The sequence below is a fragment of the Gekko japonicus genome, unplaced genomic scaffold (genome assembly GCF_001447785.1).
Source record: "Gekko japonicus isolate JY-2015 unplaced genomic scaffold, Gekko_japonicus_V1.1 scaffold240, whole genome shotgun sequence".
In the NCBI taxonomy this organism is placed as follows: Eukaryota; Metazoa; Chordata; class Lepidosauria; order Squamata; family Gekkonidae; genus Gekko; species Gekko japonicus.
Genome location: NW_015164672.1, coordinates 807,738 through 827,735, shown reverse-complemented (window position 1 = coordinate 827,735; position 19,998 = coordinate 807,738). Strand labels below are relative to the sequence as shown.

At 45.8% G+C, this 19,998-nt stretch overlaps 1 protein-coding gene across 2 annotated transcripts; it reads right to left on the bottom strand.

The window, feature by feature from the left end:
* Positions 1 to 866: 866 nt before the first annotated feature.
* ZNF652 (zinc finger protein 652) lies at positions 867 to 18,302 on the bottom strand. 2 transcript variants are annotated; one of them, XM_015409241.1, is made up of 6 exons: positions 17,182 to 18,176; positions 8,849 to 8,996; positions 6,515 to 6,630; positions 5,196 to 5,340; positions 3,180 to 3,481; positions 867 to 3,033 (listed from the first exon to the last, which is right to left on the bottom strand). In XM_015409241.1, exons 1-6 carry the CDS (start codon positions 18,088 to 18,090, stop codon positions 3,022 to 3,024), a joined length of 1,632 nt encoding a protein of 543 aa, XP_015264727.1. In that variant the 5' UTR covers positions 18,091 to 18,176; the 3' UTR covers positions 867 to 3,021. The 2 variants fall into 2 exon arrangements, with proteins under 2 accessions (XP_015264727.1, XP_015264728.1); XM_015409242.1 differs by having other exon boundaries at positions 867 to 3,481; positions 17,182 to 18,302.
* Positions 18,303 to 19,998: the final 1,696 nt, after the last annotated feature.

Sequence of the window (19,998 nt, the reverse complement as noted above, 5' to 3'; positions counted from 1 at the left end):
AGACTACAAAATGACATGCTGTGGTCGACTTACCTCTCCAAGCTATTCTCCAGCCACAGTCAGGTGCTTCCTGCAGCCACCCTGAAAATCAAACTGTAAGAACAGACTGAACCCTTCATAATAATTCCGTACTTATAACTGAAGGAAACAGAATATAGACTTCAATTCAATACTGCAGGCTGGGGGAGCACCTTCAACAATATCCTGACTTGCGTCTGCATCACTGTTCGCTTAGTTATTTCTGCTACGTTTTGGTACTTGCTCTGTTGTAGTCCTCTTGAGAACCGTGGCCCATGTTTTCTTTTAAATGGAGGAAGGGAAAGAAGCAGAATACGCCGTTCAGGCCATAACAGTGGTTTATCTCCAGTTCTGTACCATGGATTTTTTCAGCAAGGAGACATGCCTTACACAGCCACTCAAGGCACAAAATAAATAGGTTCCAGAACCAACCAATCAAGACATTCTTGAGTGAGAAGAGCATTCTCCAGTGCTAGAGAATGGGCTATAAACTCTATGCTTACAATGCTCCAATTGGAGTCGCTGAAGCAGAGAAAAAATCTTGAACAACGATCTAGATCTATGGACTACTCTGCATTTGCAAAAAGTAGTTCCCCTCTGCCTGAAATGACATTAGTCTGGATGATAAGATGAGAGAAGAGTCACCTTGAACTGTAGCCTGTTCATTTTTTGAGGGTAGCCCAACCTTATCCATTTTATATTGAGAAATACCACTACGAAGCATGCAATGCCGCTTCCCAAGACTCAAGATGCAGCAGCATACAGTCTTGCAAAATAATAGTAACAACATAAAATAATAATATAAAGCATACACCCATTTCAAACACTAGGATTCATAAATAGCAGCCAAATACTGTAAATTTATTGAGAAAACCATTGTTGCAAAATTGGCTTACAACTGATTTACCAAGGTGAGCTTGGGTTTTTTTCTTCCTTTAAATTTATAAAAGTAGATTCACCAGGCCAGACTGTTGGCCTGCAGCATAGATAAACTATACAGAATTATGGGTTTGCAAACATGACATGGAATGTACAGAACCATCCCAGGCAATAGAAGATGGCGAACCATTATATTAATGTTTCACTTTTATAGCTAGCTTTACTACCTACAAAAGAGAAGGAACAGATAAAATGTTATCACAACATCTTTAAAAGACTAATTTGTCAGAAAAAGGAGGAGGGGGGGTTAAGAAATTATCATTCAAATATGAGAACAAGTATCAAAAAGGCCTAATCTTCTCTCTATATATATTTTTTAAAAAACGCAAGATCGAAGTTAGATGGCAGAAGCACAGTTATCAGAATGCAAAAGTGGGGGCTGATCTGATGCAATAACCCCCCACCTAATTAGCTCCAAAGCCTAATCTTTTAGAAAGGAAATGGCATGCTGAGGGTCAGCATAAGATGCTTGGGGGCGTGGGGGGGGGATGGAACTGAGCTTAGGGAAAACAGCCACAGGGACATTTGAGCTCTAAAGAGTGGTAGGTGTCTCTGTGCCTTCTCCACCAAGGTGCCAATAAGCCATTTCGGCTGCTTACAGGGTGCCATATTTCAACTCCAGTTAACCGAATAAGAATTGCGATTCACGTTCCCACCGGATTCACCAATCCAGGTTTATTCTACACATATCCAGCCACACAGCACCTTATTTGTGACTCCCCACTTTTCTCCTAGTGAACTCAAGAATCTTGGGGGGGGGGGGGGGAGAGAAAAACACACACAAAAGCAGCAGCATCAAATGATCCCCAAATCAGAAGTCATACCTTAAAACACGCATTTACATAATGAACCCGGTTCTAATTATGCCCAAGAAATGACATCCCACTCCCCACACCTGGCCGAGTCTCCCCCCGCCCTCCACAGTTTCATACCCCAATTTTGCCCCGTGAGAGAGTCTACCCCTTCTGAAACATTTCACACTTTATGCCTAGCAGAGCTGAGTGAAAAACGTTTGTGGGAACACAGCAGTTTAATGTAACTGGTCTTATAACTCCAAGTGAAAGAAGATAATGCAAGGCTAAGAGGACCCCCCCCCCCCACATACAGATAAATTATTATAAAGTTCTGAAAATCGTCTCCACTTTCGAGTCAGCCTTCCCATAGACGTCTTGGGTTTCTTCCCCTCCCACCCCCCAGCACCTTTTTTTTAGAGTAGTACAGATGTAAGAATAATTTTTTTTTACTATAGAAGCTATCTGCATCTCTCTCTTTTTTTTAAAGAAATCACATTTGAATGATTATAAAAATTATCTATTATAACATAGGTCCAGCTACACTGAAAAAAATTACACCGCTTATTCGAAATACATTTTAGAAACAGGCTACTAAATAGGTCTATACAAAAAAACCCTCTAAAATAATTTTTTCCGTATTAAAATAAAGAGTGTGTTAGGAGAACTACTCGAATGAGATTAAGTTTTGTTTACTGTCTTTTTTTTTTGCTATAATGCTTAATATCTTGCGATCATGTGGCTGGCTCACTCAACCAGCGCGCACACACACGCGCACACGCACACTGGGGTGGGGGGAAAAAGCTGAAAAGAAATTAACAAATACACAGTGATAATTAATGCTCTGGGATTTAGTCTCACAGTCTTTCCGATTAGTACAAAGGAAACCAGGCCCGTCCCCTCTTTGAGGAGAAAGTCCGGGATATAAAAGCAAGCATACCTCATCAGCTGATATGAAACAGTAAAAAAAAAAAAAAAATCCACGAAGTCTCAGTCCTTGTGAACCTATAAAAGTCAGCAGTAAAACGTGCAAGCCAAGCTGGGCTTCTGTTCTGCTGGGTCCCCCCTGCATCCGATGATCACTTTGCTGGATAGCCGAGATCAACGCAAAGATCCTTCCGTTGGAGCTATGGGCGACGCCATGACATTTCATGGGTGGGGGGGGGCACACCTCCAGGTGTGAAAGACCCGAGAGGATGGCAGGCTGAAGACAAGCAGTTAGTGGTGCTGTATTGAGCTGTTTTTTTCTGCTAGGTGCCTCAGAAAACTGTCTTCACCTTGGCCCCTGTGATTTAAAGGCTCACTCTTAAACAGAGCTGGAGGCGGGGGTAAGTGAGGGACAGGTGGGACAGGGAGGTGATGCGGATGGTGTGGGTGAAGCTGCAGGTGAGAATATGGGTGGGCGATGGGTCGGGGAGGAAGTGTGCTCACCGGGTTCATATTGATCGGCGGAGTAGGGGCTGGGGCACTGGGTGTGTTCGCAACAGAAGGTACAGTGGTAGCAGGAGAGGTCGTGGCGAGGGGGATCTGGGTGGCAGGCGGCACGTTGACTGGACTGGTGACACGGAAGCACTTCTCCTTGTGCGCCTTAAGCATGTTGGAAAAGCGGAATCGCTGGCCACACACGTCGCACGGGTACGGCTTCTCCCCTGTGTGCGTTCGGCGGTGCCGCTTCATGTTGGGCCGACTGGTGAAGCTTTTGCCGCAGATTTCACAGATAAAGGGCTTCTCTCCTGTTAAAAAATTAAAACACGGCACTTATCCGACAACTAGAGGCCCATCTTGATGCACTAAGATCGCGTCAGCTGAATCCCAGCTTCTCAGCTGATATTAACTGTAATGCTAAAGGGCAAAAACTAAATTGGTGGTCAAGACAATTTCAGATGGAAGAGTTTCGTAGCTAGCTGAGAAAGGAATCAAAGTTCTTGTTGCTGAAAAGAAGGGCTCCTCTGTAATCTTGGCTGAGACACGCCATCATACAGCATCTTAACAATCCTTGGTCCTTCTTCTCTAACTCTGATGCTCTAAAGCCTTCTTCTCCGCCACCCCACTCTTGTATGATAAACCCACAGAGATCTCCTTTGCCAACCCCTTTCCTGAAACCACAGATCCTTATACAGCTTTTTTCCTTCTCCCCACCCCAGACATGTTTGGTAAGACAACCACTTTATTGTGCTCATTTAACCCCTCACATGCCCCCCTTCCCACCTAATTCCCAGCTGCTTCTCCCTTGACCTGCTAGGCTCGTAAGTTACTGTTCAATTCCCCTTTCAGATTTCTGATTCCTTTCCCAAGCCCAGCATGGTATATTCTGGCTGGCAGCACAACTCCATGGTTCCAGACAGAAGACTTTTCTAGCCCAGCTGGGAACGGTTCAGGTGAATGCTCTGACAATCTCTTGCCGACTACTGAAAGCTTCTCTGTTCTGGCTTTCCCTCATCCCGCCTGCAGTATCCTACCTCTCCCTAGAACTTGGGTCTCCCAGATCATCCACCTCTTTTGCCAGGCCATGAAACACCTCTTCCCCCAAATCTTTTCTTCCCTTCTGCATTCAGCATTAAATTCTGAAGCACTGCCTACTTTTACCACAACCTCCCCCTTTTTGCTCTCATAGGAGGCTTTTGCTCTCATTTGCCAGATACATCGGTGACCCTGTTCCTTACGTCAAAATCTCTCCCCAAACCCGGCTTTCCCCCCATAAACCCTCATGAATGAAAACCCGTAAACCTCTCCCAAATGAAACCAAGCCAATGTGTAATTGCATTTACCCACATTAATCTCCCTTATCCTGACCCCCCCTTTTCTTCCCTCCCAAGGCAAAACTTAAACTGTGGTATTCTTGAAGCAGGATCTTGCCCTCTCCAGTTATTATTCTTTAAAGTGGTAAGAATACTACTGATCAGATGGAGGAAACTGTTAAGTGTTGAGGAACTACAATCTGTGGTGCAACTCTGTAAAATTCTCTCTGGACGCTTAACGCAGAGACACCAGAAGTGCCCACCCTCCACTGAAGTCAGAGACATGCCCTGGCAACAGACTTCATTATACAACTAGGAGGGGAATGGCAACTTAAGCAGCTGAGTCATGGCACAATGTCTCTGGGCTACACACAGATCAGAGCACCGCTCACCTCTCTTTCAGATCCATCAACAATTTTCTCATACCACAGACAGCTCCAGCAGCTGTCCTGGGGAGGTTTTATAATTTAGATACTACCTCTGCACTATTTATTTATTTATTTATTAAATTTATATCCCGCCCTCCCCAAACAGGCTCAGGGCGGCTAACAGAAGAGGCATATGCCATAATTCAACAACTAAAAACAGAATAAAACAATCAATCACAAAATGCCGGTGCTCTAGAGAATAAGCTCTTATCAGTCTTACACTTGACCTTGGACAGTCTAGTGTACTTCCGCAAAGCATTAAAAACGTTTTACATCCTTACCAGTGTGGGTTTTCATGTGCTCATCGAAGTACTGTTTCATATTGAAGTCTTTACCACACCACTGGCACATGAACTGTTTATGCCCGATGTGGATGCTCATGTGGGAACGAAGCTGGTACTTGTACTGAAACCTTTCGTCACAGTTCTAGAAACAGACAAACGGGATCTTTTCACTTGCCTGAATCACAAAAACAGAGCAGGTGCATTTCCCAACAGGAGAGAGAAACAGAAGCCCACGAGCATGAAATCATCGCCAGTGCTGATTAATTCTAGGGGCCACTGCCACACCGTCTCAAAATGAAAGATGAGCCAAAGGTTAAGATTCTACAGAACAATCATGTTCGAGGAAATGGGGGAAAAAAATAAGCAACCCTCTCAAATGCACAGATGATTACTTTAGGTGGGATGGAACACAACTAAGTGGCTTGATGGGAGAGCAGGAAACGGGGGAAGATTTTGCTCTACTCCATTTTCAAAGCCCAGACAAAGAACTTAGAAGTCAAAGCAATTAGTAATACTAATACACACAATAGCTTGTATCCTATGAAACAGCAATGGAAGTCATACAGATTCTCTCCACATTATGTCCTCCCTCTGCAGTCCCTTTCATACACACACCCCCCATTATTTTTGGAACTGAAGGATCCATGTGGAACGACAGCTCTGCTGGCTGTAGGGAGATGGTGAAACGTTTGTTCCCCTCCTCTCTGGAGCTGTGCTTGTGAAAGAAGCAGGATGGGTAGTTTAAACCCACTCCCTCCTCTTCACTGCTGCAACCCCCCCCCACTCATGCAACTAGTCGTCCTAAAAATCCTGTAACCCCCCCCCCCCCAAAAAAATTTTTTTTGGGGCTAAAAGGGAGGGTGGAAGTGAAAAAATGGGGGGGGGGGGGGGGGGGGAATCAGTATACTGTTGGTACCCTGTAGGATACAAGCCCCTGAATATATAAAACAGTACCCAGATGACAAACACCTACCTGCTGTCTCGTGACTTTTTATGAATTCACTGTGGTAAAAAAGCAACCACCTGGACATGGGTCAGTTTGCAGTACCTGATCACATTTTACCATGGGCCTGTTACTTCATACTCTTCATCGGTTGCAGGGACATGGTGAGATACGTATCTCCAGGAGGCTGGATGCTACAGATGGCTGGAACCATCACATGACTGCATTAGCCCCGCAATGAGTTTAAGCAGCCACCATGGAGTAAATAAGTCACCTACATGCAACCTCAGGCTCTGTTCACCACAACGTGCATACTGTTCAAATTCTGAGTCATTTCAACTTGGCTTCCACAATGAACGAGCAGGGGCCCTACCTCACATCGGAAAGGCTTCTCGCCAGAATGCTGCAGGGAATGAACCTTGAGCGACATGCTGCGTTTGAAGGATTTTCCACAGGTTTCACAGGTGAATGGCATGTCCTTAGTATGTGCTGAAATGTCAAATTAGGGAAGAAAGTTCACTCCTGAACATGAACAGATGGTTTAATTTAAATAAATCACATAGAGAAGATTTCTATGTTTCGTTTTAATTCCAAAGGAATATGGGTAGCCAAAGAAAGAGACTGAAAGGGACCCCACCAAAACCACTTTCGCCCTATCATATATAATTAGGCAGAGTCTTCCACAGGCACTGATAACAGTTGAGTGATGTTATTGTGCCTTACAGGCTGAAAGCAGGGGATGGTCAAGAAACACTGCACTGGAGGAATCCATAAGACAGTAATTTATTTGCCAAAACAACTTACAAGACTATGCATGGGATAGAGTAGGTCGAGAAAGAAGTACTTTTCTCTCTTTCTCGCAATACAAGAATTCGTGGACACTCAATGAGATTGCTGAGCAGTCGGGTTAGAACAGATTAAAAAGGAAGCACTTCTTCACCCAAAGAGTGATTAACACATGGAATTCACTGCCACAGAGGGTGGTGGCAGAACTAAGTATCGACAGCTTCAAGAAGGGATTGGATAAACATATGGAGCAGAGGTTAGAACAGATAAAAAGGAAGTACTTCTTCACCCAGAGTGATTAACACATGGAATTTACTGCCACAGAAGGTGGTGGCAGAACTAAGCATCGACAGCTTCAAGAAGGGATTGGATAAACATATGGAGCAGAGGTCCATCAGTGGCTATTAGCCACAAGGGCTCTTTTTGTAGCAGGTACTCATTTGCATATTAAACGACACACCCCTAATGTAGCCAATCCTCCAAGAGCTTACAGTAGCCCCTGTAAGAAGAGCTCTGTAAGCTCTTGGAGGATTGGCTACATTAGGGGTGTGTGGCCTAATATGCAAAGGAGTCCCTGCTACAAAAAGAGCCCTCATGACTCTTTTTGTAGCAGGGACTCCTTTGCATATTAGGTGACACACCCCTAATGTAGCCAATCCTCCAAGAGCTTACAGTAGCCCCTGTAAGAAGAGCTCTGTAAGCTCTTGGAGGATTGGCTACATTAGGGGTGTGTGGCTTAATATGCAAAGGAGTCCCTGCTACAAAAAGAGCCCTGCCAGAACTCTCGATCTGGGGCAAGTGATGCTCTGTATTCTTGATGCCGGGGGGGGGGGGCACCAACAGTGGAAGGGCTTCCTGTTGGCACCTGGTATTTTTGGCCACTGTGTGACAGAGTGTTGGACTGGATGGGCCATTGGCCTGATCCAACACTGGCTTCTCTTATGTTCTTATGATCTTATGTGGGCTTTGCCAGAGAATCTTCAGGAGAAAATAAAAAGCCTATCCATCTGACATAACAAAAAGTTTCCTTCTGCTAGCAAATGATGATTTTCAGCTAAGACCCTGAATATAAAGGCAAAAGACTATCCTGCCTAAATCTCTTATCACTGGAGGACAATATCCTTTTACTACCAGCACACTCTGCCCAGCACCGTACCTTTAAGCTTACACTTTCCAGTCATCTTACTGGGCCGTACCAACAGTCTCAGTGCCAAAACCATACATTTATCAAAACAAAAGGGCTTCAAAGGAGCAGGGCCATGGTCAAGTCCTCTGTCATTCAGATCCAGCGATCCAATTTGGAAATAGCCTAGGTGATGACCTCCTTTCCCTTCCCCCCACCCCACTAAAATTACACCCACCACATTCTGCTAAGCTGCAATCAGTGGTGCAACTCTGTACAATTCTCTCTGGAGTCGGACGCTTGGCCCAGGGGCACCAGATGGGCTGCCCACCCGCTACTGCAATCGGATACATGATCTGGCAACAGACTTCGTTACACAACTTGGAGAGGAGGGGCAGCTTAAGCAGCTAAATCAAAGTGCAACGTCCCTGGGCTACGCACAGATCGGACCACCACCCGCCTCTCTTTCAGATACCACAGATAGCTCCAGCAGCTCTTGGTTTTGAGAGGTTTTATAAGGCAATTGTAATGAGGAGGGAAGCCTGGATTTTTAAAAAGCGTTACATTTAGACATTACAGTCTAATCCTCTGTTATTTTCCCAGGTGGAGATTCTGCGGAGGACAATCCTACTCCCGGGTTTTGGCAGTGGCCACTGAGACAATCAAGGGTTTAGTAAGGGACAAGAGGCTTTGCATCATATTTAAAACACAGGAAGGCCCTTTGAACAGCCACTCAGAGTCAAGGGGCTGAGAAGCAAGAGGTCCAAAGCTGGCCGAACACAAGTGGCAAACACTCACCAACCATGTGCTTGCGCACGTGAGCCATGGTGTAGAACTTCTTCTCGCATATCTCGCAGGAGAATTTTTTCTCTGCATATCCATGGACAATCTTGATATGCTCATGAAGGGACCATAGCTTCTTGAATGACTTATTACAGGAAACGCACTGAATGAACAGATGGGGACAAAGGAGGGTAATTCAGACAGAGCTCATTTTGGGAGTTTCACGCCTCACCCCCCGCGGAACAAATGAAGCACATACAACAGAGAGGACCTCAGAATGGTCAAGTATACATTTCTACGGCTGTTCCTACAATGCCACCCACTTCAGTACAGCCTTCTGCCGCTTTTGCGCCGGCCACTTAAAAACCACCAGTTCAGCCAAGGATAAATGAATGTTCTTGGCATAGGGCGCCACCTGCTGTTGTCTGAAGAGCAGAACAGCAGTTAGATTTGAGTCCAGAAGCACATTAAGAGACCAAGCAACATTTTCTGGGTATAAGCTTTCGATGGTCAAAGTTCTCTTCCTCCGACAGCAGTGTGAATGGAGGTCTAAGTCTCTCAATCCCAGCCAGAAGGTGTATGAGGGGGTTGTTGTAAAGAATGCTTGTGGGATGCAGAGGTAAAATGCAAAATGTAATCAGCTTGATTAGAACAGAGGGGAAATGCCTGGGGATGCCCTCACATGACATTCAAGACTTTACTGACATGTCCCTTTCAGGCCGGGGGGGGGGGGGGGGTGTCCCTTGTTCTGAACCAGATTTCAAGAATCTGGTGGATACACCGTGACTCAGCACCCCCTGCCCCGTTCTATAATGGGGGATAAAGAGCTCTTACCATTGAGGACAGTTACCAGGTGCTAAAGTGAAGGACAATAAACCTGATTCTTATTCTGTGATCAGATGATACCTTGAGACAGATCCAGGTGGCTAGAAGTGTTTGTCTGTAGCAGCAGAAAAGAGCAAGAGCCCAGGAACACCTTAAAGACTAACAAAGTATGTGGCAGGGTAGGAGCTTTCGTGAGTCACTGCTCGCTTCTTCAGATACAGCTGGAATCTGAGTCCATGTATCTTGGAGAGTGAAATTATTTCAGATGCTGAATGACAATAGCAGGCATGATTGGATTAGGTGTGATACTCAGAGCAGTAGTAGGCGTGGAGAAATCAGCACTGGTAATGAGGCAGAAGGAGCTGCAGTGGCTCAAGTGGTTAAGACGCTGAACTGCAGGCTGTGGAAGGTCAGTAGTTCAGCAGTTCGAGACCCGAGTTGCCACATGACGGAGTGAGCTTTAGATCCAGGCTGGGAAACTCCTGGAGATTTGGGGATGGAGTCTGGGGAAGACAGGGACCTCTCTCCCACTACAATCCCCCATGGTGCTTGTGTTCCGCTTCACATGGTCTTTTGGTGGTGCCTTTGCCTTGGGTAGGAGCTGCGGTGGCTCAAGTGGTTAAGACGCTGAACTGCAGGCTGTGGAAGGTCGGTAGTTCAGCAGTTCGAGACCCGAGTGTGCCGCATGACGGAGTGAGCTCCCGTCTCTAGTTCCAGCTCCTGCCAACCTAGCAGTTCGAAAGAAATTGCAAGTAGATAAATAGGTACCACTTCGGTGGGAAGGGAACAGCGTCCCGTGCGCCTTGGTGTTTAGTCATGCCGGCCACATGACCACGGAAACGTCTTTGGACAGCGCTGGCTCTTCGGCTTGGAAATGGAGATGAGCACCGCAACCCTAGAGTCGGACTCGACTGGCTTTCGAGCAGGGGAACCTTTACCTTTAATGAGGCAGAAAACATAAGTCTCAATTCAGTCCAGGAGGATGCACTGTCTTGACCCTCATCATCAATTGCAATTCAGCAGTCTCTCTAATATCCCTTTTAAATTCCTGTGTAAGAGAATAAATTCCTGTGTAAGAGAACTGCTGGTCTTAGGTCACCCACTGAATGTCCTGGAAGGTTAAAATGTTCCCCACTCATACCCTGCCACAAATTTTTAGTCTTTAAGGTGCTACTGGTCTCTTGCTCTTCTCTAAGTCATACGTTGCAACTGATGCCTTAGGAAATTTAATATTCTAGATTGCTTTGGAAAACTGCTCCAGGCAAGCTGCAGGAACCATATTGCAAATCAACAGAAAAACGGTAGCCTTAAGGATAAAGGCATACAACTACCAAGCCAGCCCTTCAGGAATGAGAAAACTGCATTTCTACAACTTGTATTACACAGGATTCCTGTGTAGATGCAGATATTAAACTGTATTTGCAGAATTCAGTAAGCCCCATATTATGTCACCAGAATAAACCATTCGAAGTGAGGGTTTCATTTTTAAATTTCTTACCATGGTAGCTGAAATACAGGCATTTTCGTAGAACTTTACTTGGCAGGAACATGGGTGGTGGTGGTGGTGGAGAAAAGGAATAATACCCTCTTTCTAGCCAAGATTAAGGGTGGAACAAACCTAAAATACACTAGGGGTCTGCAATCCATGGCTCTAAAGCCAAATGTGGCTCTTTAAAGAAAGACGTTGTCTATAAGTGATATATACTGGAGGGATAGGAGGGATGTGAGAATAACCACGGGGTGAAAGGAATATCAGGAAAAGTTTTCTATGGGACTAAAGGGCTTCCTAGAGATGCTTTACATAAAGGGGTGAACGACAACTGCCCGTAGTCCAAGTGAGAACCACGAGTTGGGTCCAAGCTAATGTTTCCACGGGCACAAGGAATTCCACCCACAGAGTGTGAATATCCTGCCTCCCACTTCCTGTGGCACCCTGAAATGCCCTCCAAATCCTGTTTCAAGGGGTTCCTCATCCCCACAAGAAACAAGATTTCAGGGAGCCTTTGGGGCTGTTGCAGGACAGGAAAGGAGAGAGAGGATTTGCAACAACCAGTGTTTGGGCTACAGAAATGTTACAGATTATTAACTGACATGTCAGTCATCACGAACGTCATCACAGTTGCGGCCAGGAGTACCTTTTACTAGCTTCGACTGCTTAGCCAGCTGTGGCATTTCCTGGACAGGAAAGATCTGGCCACTGTGGTGCAGGCTCTGGTTACGTCTAGATTAGGTTATTGCAATGCACTGTACATGAGACTTCAAAGACAGTGTCCTGAGCTTCAGTTCGTACAGAATGCTGCAGCCAGGATGTTTGACTGGAGTGGGTCATACAGACCACATCATTCCGGTCTTGGTCCACCTACGCTGGCTTCCAATTTGTTTCTGGGAACAATTCCAAGGTGCTGGTCTTGACCCTCAATGCCCTCTATGGTTTGGGACCAACAGACTTGACAGAACGCCTAATCCAGGGGTGTCAAACATAAGGCCCAGGGGGAGTAACCAGCTCATCCAGAGTTCTTATGCAGCCCGCGAGCAAGTAGTGCAAGGGAGGGAACGGGAGACTTTTCAGGGGGGAGTGGGCGGAGCCACTCTGTTTGTGGCTTCAGCATGGCGGAGCCACCTTGTCTGCGGCGGTCAAGCAGCATGGGGGCGTCTGCCCAGTGCTGCCCCGCTGGCTCCCCAGTCCGTCCCTGTGGGTTTTCCTTTGCAACCCCCCCCCCCAGCCCATGGGGCCTTGCAGTGAGGATACAACAACTCGGAGCTTCCCAGCTGCTGTCCTTTATAACAGCTCATACCTCCAGTACTTGGCATTATGTTTTATGGCACATATGGCCTGGCCCGACAGGTCACATACGGCCCTAATTAATGAGATCGACTGCTTTCCCTTACAAACCTGCCCAATCACTGTAGTGCAGCCACCCTCTGAGATTAGGTGGCTGACAGCAACCCAGGAAAGGGCCTTCTTGGTCATAGCACCAAAGCTTTGGAAGTCTCTCCCCTGGGGAGATTCCTCTGCCCACTTCTGCTGCTGTCTTCTGCCAGCGGGTGAAGACCCTTTGGTTTCCTTTGACATTCCCTCAATGATCCTTCCCTTCTTATGTATGTATTCCTTCCTATGTATGGTGTTTTGTATGCATTTTACCTGTTTTTTAAAACTCTTTAAAGTTGTTTTCATTAGGTACGTTTGGGAGAGGGGTTTATTTTAATGGTTTTATGATGTATTTTATCATGTCTCAATTCATTATCCACCTTGGTGGCCTTTTAAATTTTGTAAATAAATAACATGAAGTTATATAGCTTCGGTTATTCAAATTAACTTTCTTATACTGGTTCTTTGTTGCTCTTTTGTTCTGAATTTTCACATCGTTTGGCTCTTTAGTTGTGAGAAGTTGCAGATCCCTATCGTACAGTAGTGCGACTGACCCTTGCTTGGCAACAAGGAAACCCTGAATTAGTGATCAAAAGGAATACAATTAGACCAATTATGAGAAGACATGGTATCAACTGGATCTGTTTTTCGTGTGGCTGAAAACTCGCCAGAAATTCTATAACCCATGAATTAATCTCCACATGATCCTTAATGATTTGGCTATATGCATAGCTGGGTATATTCTGCTCTCAAAACGTAAAATTCTGTGACAAGGAGGTGAATTCTGCAACCTGGTATAATTTATGCAATATATGTTAACAACAGGAGCCAATACAGAAATGTCACTTTAAAAAGATAAAAATATTTACGTGAAGTAGGAGCACTGAAGGTTTCTAACACACCACCTTGTATTGTTGCCAAGTTCTTCAGACTCAATCCACCTAACTGATTGATCTATTACATTGCCCAGATCTGTTTTCTCTCTCATATCCAAACTGGGATTCAGGAAGGTAAGCAAAGAGAAGCGAACAAGTGGGTTCCAGTTCCCATGATTATCTCGGGAATGAGGCTGTCCAGAACTGAGACAATGTATGCAAAAGGAAGAGAGAACTGGTGAGGTGAAAACAGCAGTAGGACTTTTTAGGGTGTTGGGAGGACCTTCCATAGGAGGAAAGGCTGAGGAGTCTGGGACATTTCAGTTGAGAAGTGAGTAAGGGGGGAACATGACAGAGGTTTATAAAATTATGCATGGGGTGGAGAGAGCAGACGAAGATAAATTTCTCTCCCTCTCCCAAAACACTAGAACTTGAGGGCATCCAATGAAGCCGATGGGCAGTAGGTTCAGGACGGACAAAAGGAAATACTTCTTTACACAGAGAGTGATTAAAATGTGGAATTTACTGCCAGAGGATATAGTAATGGTCAAAGGAATAAACAGCTTTAAAAGGGAATTAGATTCAGGAAGGATAGGTCTATCGGTGGCTACTAGCCATGGTGACTGAGGGGAACCTCCACATTCAGAGGCACTAATCCTCTGGATCCCAGAGCCAGGAGGTAAGATCAGGGGAAGGCCAGAGCCTCTATTCCCTGTTATTGGCCCTCCAGAGGAACTGGTTGGCCACTGTGTGAGACAGGATGGGGGACTAGATACACCACTGCTCTGATCCAGCAGGGCTCTTCTTATGTTCTTATGACTTACAGTCCTCTGTGCTTCAATCAAACTTTTGCATCAGAAATGTCAGGGTAGCTAAAAAATCACAGTGTGGAACTGCAGAAGCTTTCATGGGGGACTAGCCTCTGCCAGATCTAAGCAATGAAAATGAGCACTTGGAATTAAAATAATTGCAAACCTTCGTCACATTTGAAGCTCAACCAATCCAAAGCAAGGGCTCTTCTGTACCATGTCAAGCAGCCCCATAAGTCTGGATGCTATCAGACTTCTCAGCTAAGTGTGGGGCCTTCTGTCGACTCTGCTTAGCTTCCAAGATCTGATGAGATTGGGCTAGCCTGCTCCATCCAAGGTCAGGGCTGTATGGGTAAGTGGGTTTGATTTCATCGCTGGTGAAATGCTGTATAATGCCATTTGCAACACAAGACAATTACTTGCACGCACAATTTTCATATAAGCTTTATATGCTTGAAAGAGCGGGATGACCTTTAAAAACTGGTTCCTTCCCAGCAGAGTTTTCCACCTTTTGTATAAAAACGGTACCATCTTAAAACTACGGTCTTGACTCAAAAGCCTATATTCTGCAAAGCCAGGTGCATCCTGCAAGTGAAATGTCCGTGCAGTTTTACTACAGTTAATCTTGTTCAAGCTGAAGAAGCAAGCTACGTTAGGACAAGGGGGCGGGGGAGAACTAAACTTTAATATGGAACATAACAGTTGGCAGCGCGAAGGACATCTGGAGGATGTTGAGTCGAGGACCCTTCAAGGCAGAAGAGTTGGCTTTTATACCCCGTTTTTCTCTACCTTAAGGAGTCTCGAAGCAGCTTATAATCATCTTCCCTTCCTCTCCCAATAGGCACCTTGTGAGGTAGGTGGGGCTAAGAGAGCTCTGAGAGAACTGTGACTGCCCAAGGTCACCTAGCAGGCCTCATGTGTCTCAAAGCAGCTTACAATCTCCTTCCCTTCCTCTCTGCACAACAGGCACCTTGTGAGGTAGGTGGGGCTGAGAGAGAGCTGAGAAAACTGTGAATGGCCCAAGGTCACCCAGCAGGCATGGAGGAGGAGTGGGGAATCAAACCCATTTCTCCAGATTAGCATCCGTTGTTCTTCACACTGGCTCTCATAGAGATGGTAGGCCATGTAATTCTTTGGGCTTGAGAAAGAAACCCGCCAGTCTGAGAGACAGGTCTGTCACCACAAAACAACAGTGTCCAGAAACATATGGTTTAAATGTGTAAGTTAAAAAAAAGACAAATCTCCAGGCAATGAGCAGCATACAGAGATAATTTCCAACAGAATATTCAACGCTGCATTTATTTTCAGCACTTCAAATGAGCAGACTGACAGAATGGTTCCACAAGCCTGCGGGCACCAAGTGAAAGTAACTTAATATACCTCCTGGCATTGAGAACAGAGAAGACAAGACTGCTTTTAACATGTTAAACGTTTGCCAAGATGTCCCATTTGCGTGACTCTGTTCATTATAAGTCTGTCCCTGGTTCATTCTGAGCCCAAAGAGGGAACTCGTTTATCTGTACTTGTCTTTGATGGACCTGATTTTATGAAGCGCAAAGAACTCAACAGTAAGAAAGAGCAATCCTATGTTCCATTTTGTTTGAGAGCTTACTCCCAGGAAACTGTTCTTACAATGCAACTTATCTGTGCCAATAGCACACAACTAATGAGTACACAGGGACTCCAGAGGCCAACAGACTCAGTATCTCATGATTCTCAAGAAAGTACCGGAACTTAATGATTTGTGGAGGAATTTTGATACAGGCAGATGGCATCTGTGGAATGCTTTCAGAACGGAGAGGGAGAAGGGAGGAAAGAAGGGAATCTTGGGAAAGGTTTTTAAGATTGCGGATAAACTTCCTGGGATTTTTCAACATAACTAGTGCCCTATCTTACAGTGGGCAAGAGCCAAGGGACAAAGTGTAGTGTTCTCAATGGCACAACAGCCCACTCTTCCCTTGTGGCACTTAAAACAGTTTCACAAAAGACCATTTCCAACACAGCTACCTGTAGGAAAAATCATGCATACATCTACACTGTAATGCATGATAAACACAGGTCTGTGTATTTTGCAACATATAAGAAGAAGAAGAGATTGGATTTATACCCCGCCCTTCACTACCCAAAGGAGTCTCAGAGCGGCTTACAAATTCCTTTCCCTTCCCCTCCCCACAACAGACACCCTGGGAGGTAGGCGGGGCTGAGAGAGCTCTGACAGAAACTGCTCTTTTTCAAGAACACCTCTGACAGAACTATGGCCTGCCCAAGGTCATCCAGCAGCTGCAAGTGGAGGAGTGGGGAATCAAACCCGGTTCTCCCAGATTTCTGTCCGCGCACTTAACCACTACACCAAACACAGACACACACAGGAAGCTGTGACTGGCTCCTTGTGTCATATAGTGCAGACATCCATCCGTCACACATTACAGTGTATACTGTCCCTACAGTGAGAGTGATGGTCCGAGAAACCGGCTTGGCCAAAACTGCAATTGGTCTCACACCTCTCATCCCTAGCTGCCCAATTCAAGTGTTTCCTTCCTTATCAAAACATGTGAGAGCTTCGCAACACCCATATTCTGCCAAAAGAATTATTCAAAGAAACAGAAAGTGTTAGTTTAACCTGATCTTCAAATTATCTTGGTGCACCACAGGCTCAGCTTTACTATTGGCGTGTTATGACAACTTCTGGAAATCCAACTCCTGCCTCCATTAATGTAGGCGCACATTACCTCTATTAAAAGCGGACATTCCGTCTCCCCTAAGACACTGTGCAGAGAAATCCCCATCAGCCAGCCATCATCATCTCCCCCACACTCATACAGATCGGTTTCCTTGGGTGTGCAACAAGAAAGGACGACAGACGCAGAGAGGCTTGGGCCTTGTTCTCCTCAAAGGATTTCCGCCCCTTCCAAGGTGTCCAGGGGACAGCAGAAGGTAGGGAAATCTGGCGAGCAGGCAAGGAAGACCTACCTGGATGTTTTTTTCACAGTCTGTTTGCTGGTGAAGGGAGAGCTCACTTTCTAGCACAAATTTCTTCCCACACTTGTCGCAGATCTGCATGCGCCTGTGAGTGACGTTCATGTGCTTCTCCAGATACCAGCGTGTGTTAAACACCCTGGGGCACTTCTCACAGGTCAAAGTCTCCTTTTCTTCACACTTTGATTTCTGCACAGGTGCCTTGGGCTCCTTTGCAGCTTTCTTCTTACGTTTGGGGGGTTCAACGCTCTTTCTAGGCCCCCGTGGAGTTCTGGGAGTAGGGGAAGTTGTGGCGGCTGCAGCAGATGCAGCTCTCCGCGTCCTCCTTTGTGCAACACTATCTTTCGCCTCTCTTTGTTTTTTCTTCTGCCTCTCATTCTCCTCATAATCATTACTGTCTTCAGTGGCCTCTTCCTCCCCACTGTCACCCTCCTCTTCCTCACTGCTGGTCTTAAGAACAGCAGTTTCTTTGGACTGGGAGGGGACCCCTTTCTCCCCTTTTGATACATTTAAGGTTTGGTTGTTAAGGTTTACCTCGACTATTATCTGCTCCCTTTTGTAAGTCACTTCATCTTCCTCCTCTTCCTCCTCCTGCAAGTCGTCAGAGTTCTCCCTGTCTTCTTTCACGGCTCGGGCCTCTCCTACTGTTCTGTCCTCCCTGAAATATGGCTGCTCCTCTCTTTCGTGGAGATGCGGCTTACTCGCTTTGGGGTCCACCAACACAGAATAAGGGCTCCCAGACTCCCTTTTGCACACTTTGGTGGACAAATCAAGTTCCTGGCTGGTTTCATGATAGAAAGGGGGTGGCACCTGATCCCGGTGGCTGTCCTCTTGTGCCATCCCTGCTACATGTGAGGTGCAGTTTTTAGCCATTTGCTGGCAAGAGCTGGCTGTGTCATTCATGGAGGCTCCCGGTTCATTGAGCACCTTGTATTCCAGAAAACCAAAGTAACTCTTCTGGAACAAGATGAAGCATCGGAAAAAACTAACACATGACTGCTTTTGGGGAGCAGAGCACCACAGCACGTGTAGGTCATGGAACTCTGGTTTTACAGCGCGAAGACGTCGGCGGCAGTTCACAGGAAGAAAGCTGCCGACCAACAGCGGAACACTTTGTCTAGAAAAAGAAGAAGAAAATTAAGTCAGTGGCTTAAAGAACAATGGAAGGAACTTATCCCTGAAATCACTTGTGGCTTAATCCAAGCACAGCAGCAGGATTTTGCTACACTGGTCGTTAGCCATTCTTATTCATAATAGCCCATTCATCCTACTGCGGGGGAGGGGGGGGGAGGTGTGAAGAGCTTAATTCTAATGCTGGGAAATATTTCAGCTGTCCCCCAGAGCAATGTAAAGGCCCTGAAATGCATTCTTAGAGCTACGGCTCCATGTAATTTAAATGTGGCAAGCAAAAATACAAATGAGGCTGCCTTGTAATGAATCAGGTCACTGGCCTACCTAAGTTCCTACTGTCTACTCTGACTGGCAGCAGCGATTCGGGCTCTGAGGCAGAGGTCTTTCACATCTCCTACTACTTGACCTATTTAACTAGAGGAGACTGGGTAGTGCACTGGGTTCTGCACACAAAGGAGATGTTCTCCTGCTGAGCCATGGTCCCAAATGGCTTGTTTTAGGGTGCCCATCCTATGCCCTGCTGTATGCCGGCATCTCTCAAAAATATGCTGGCCCCACCTAGTGCTGATGCCATTGTCAGACCAATGTGACTCCTCTGTGGGCAGAGAACAAGACAGCACTGAGGAGAAGCAGGACTTTGTCAGCAACCTAAACCTCTCTCGGCCTAGTCATGAGTTTTATATATTGTGCTATCAAAGTGCATGTGTGTGTGTGTGATGTGTGTGTGTGCGTCCCCAGCCTCCTCCCCCCTCTCCATGCCCTGGCACAATCTGGATATCAATTAAGTCTACAGGCAATCACAGCCTTCCTAAGCACTATATAAATGACACACAGGACACCCATGGCTCTGATGACAAGGGATGCATCGTGGGGATGTAACTGTCTGGCCTCTTGCTACACATACACAGGACATACATAGGAGGGGGAATTTGCTGATAGGAGCCCCACAGAAAGGCCACTTTGCACATACAGGCAAGGAGAGCGAACACTGTTACACTGAACTGCTAACGGTATTCTGGTTAGATCTATTACAGGTGCGCCACCCTGCCACCCCATGCACCCAACAGGTATCAGCTCTCTGCATTCCTCAACCATTCTGCCTCCTTATAGAAAGGGGGAGGAGCCTGAAGATAAGCTGGCACTATACTCCTGCACTGTTAGTACAATACCATGCCAGTGGGGACACAGAGAGCACAACTACAGTACCAGTAACTCTACCTAGGGTTGCCAGGTCCCTTCAGGACCCCGGCGAGGGGATTGGGGGGGGGGAGCCAGAAGCACCACCCCTGACTAGAGATGTAAAATTTCCGGAAATTTTGAAGCTCGGAAAAAGACCCGGTTTTTTTTCCGGAAAAAAAACAACAGAAATTTTTGGGAAAATTGAAAAAATTCCTACATTAGCATTTCTTTTGTCTTTTCTAGATTGAAGGTCATTCTGTTACTTTAGGAACATAAAATATGACTATGGACATTTTTACTTAGCATGAAATTATCACAACTAGCATATTAAAAATATAGTGTATCCAAACAATTATTACAAACAGAATACCCAACCACATGGAAAAACAAAACTGAAACTTTTTTATTTTCTTCTGACAAAATCGCACTTTAAAGGAAGAAATGCATCTTGTTCTTGCATTGGAGAGTTCAGTTTGTAACCTAGGACTTAATTGTCCTCAG

Coding starts and splice junctions, on each gene's coding strand:
- ZNF652 (XM_015409242.1), bottom strand. CDS start 18,090: ATGAATGACACAGCCAGCTCTTGCCAGCAAATGGCTAAAAACTGCACC. Junction 5,341..6,514: donor AGAAGCCTTTCCGATGTGAG/GTAGGGCCCCTG, acceptor GTCTGTTTCTAG/AACTGTGACGAAAGGTTTCA. Junction 3,482..5,195: donor GCACATGAAAACCCACACTG/GTAAGGATGTAA, acceptor ATTTTTTAACAG/GAGAGAAGCCCTTTATCTGT.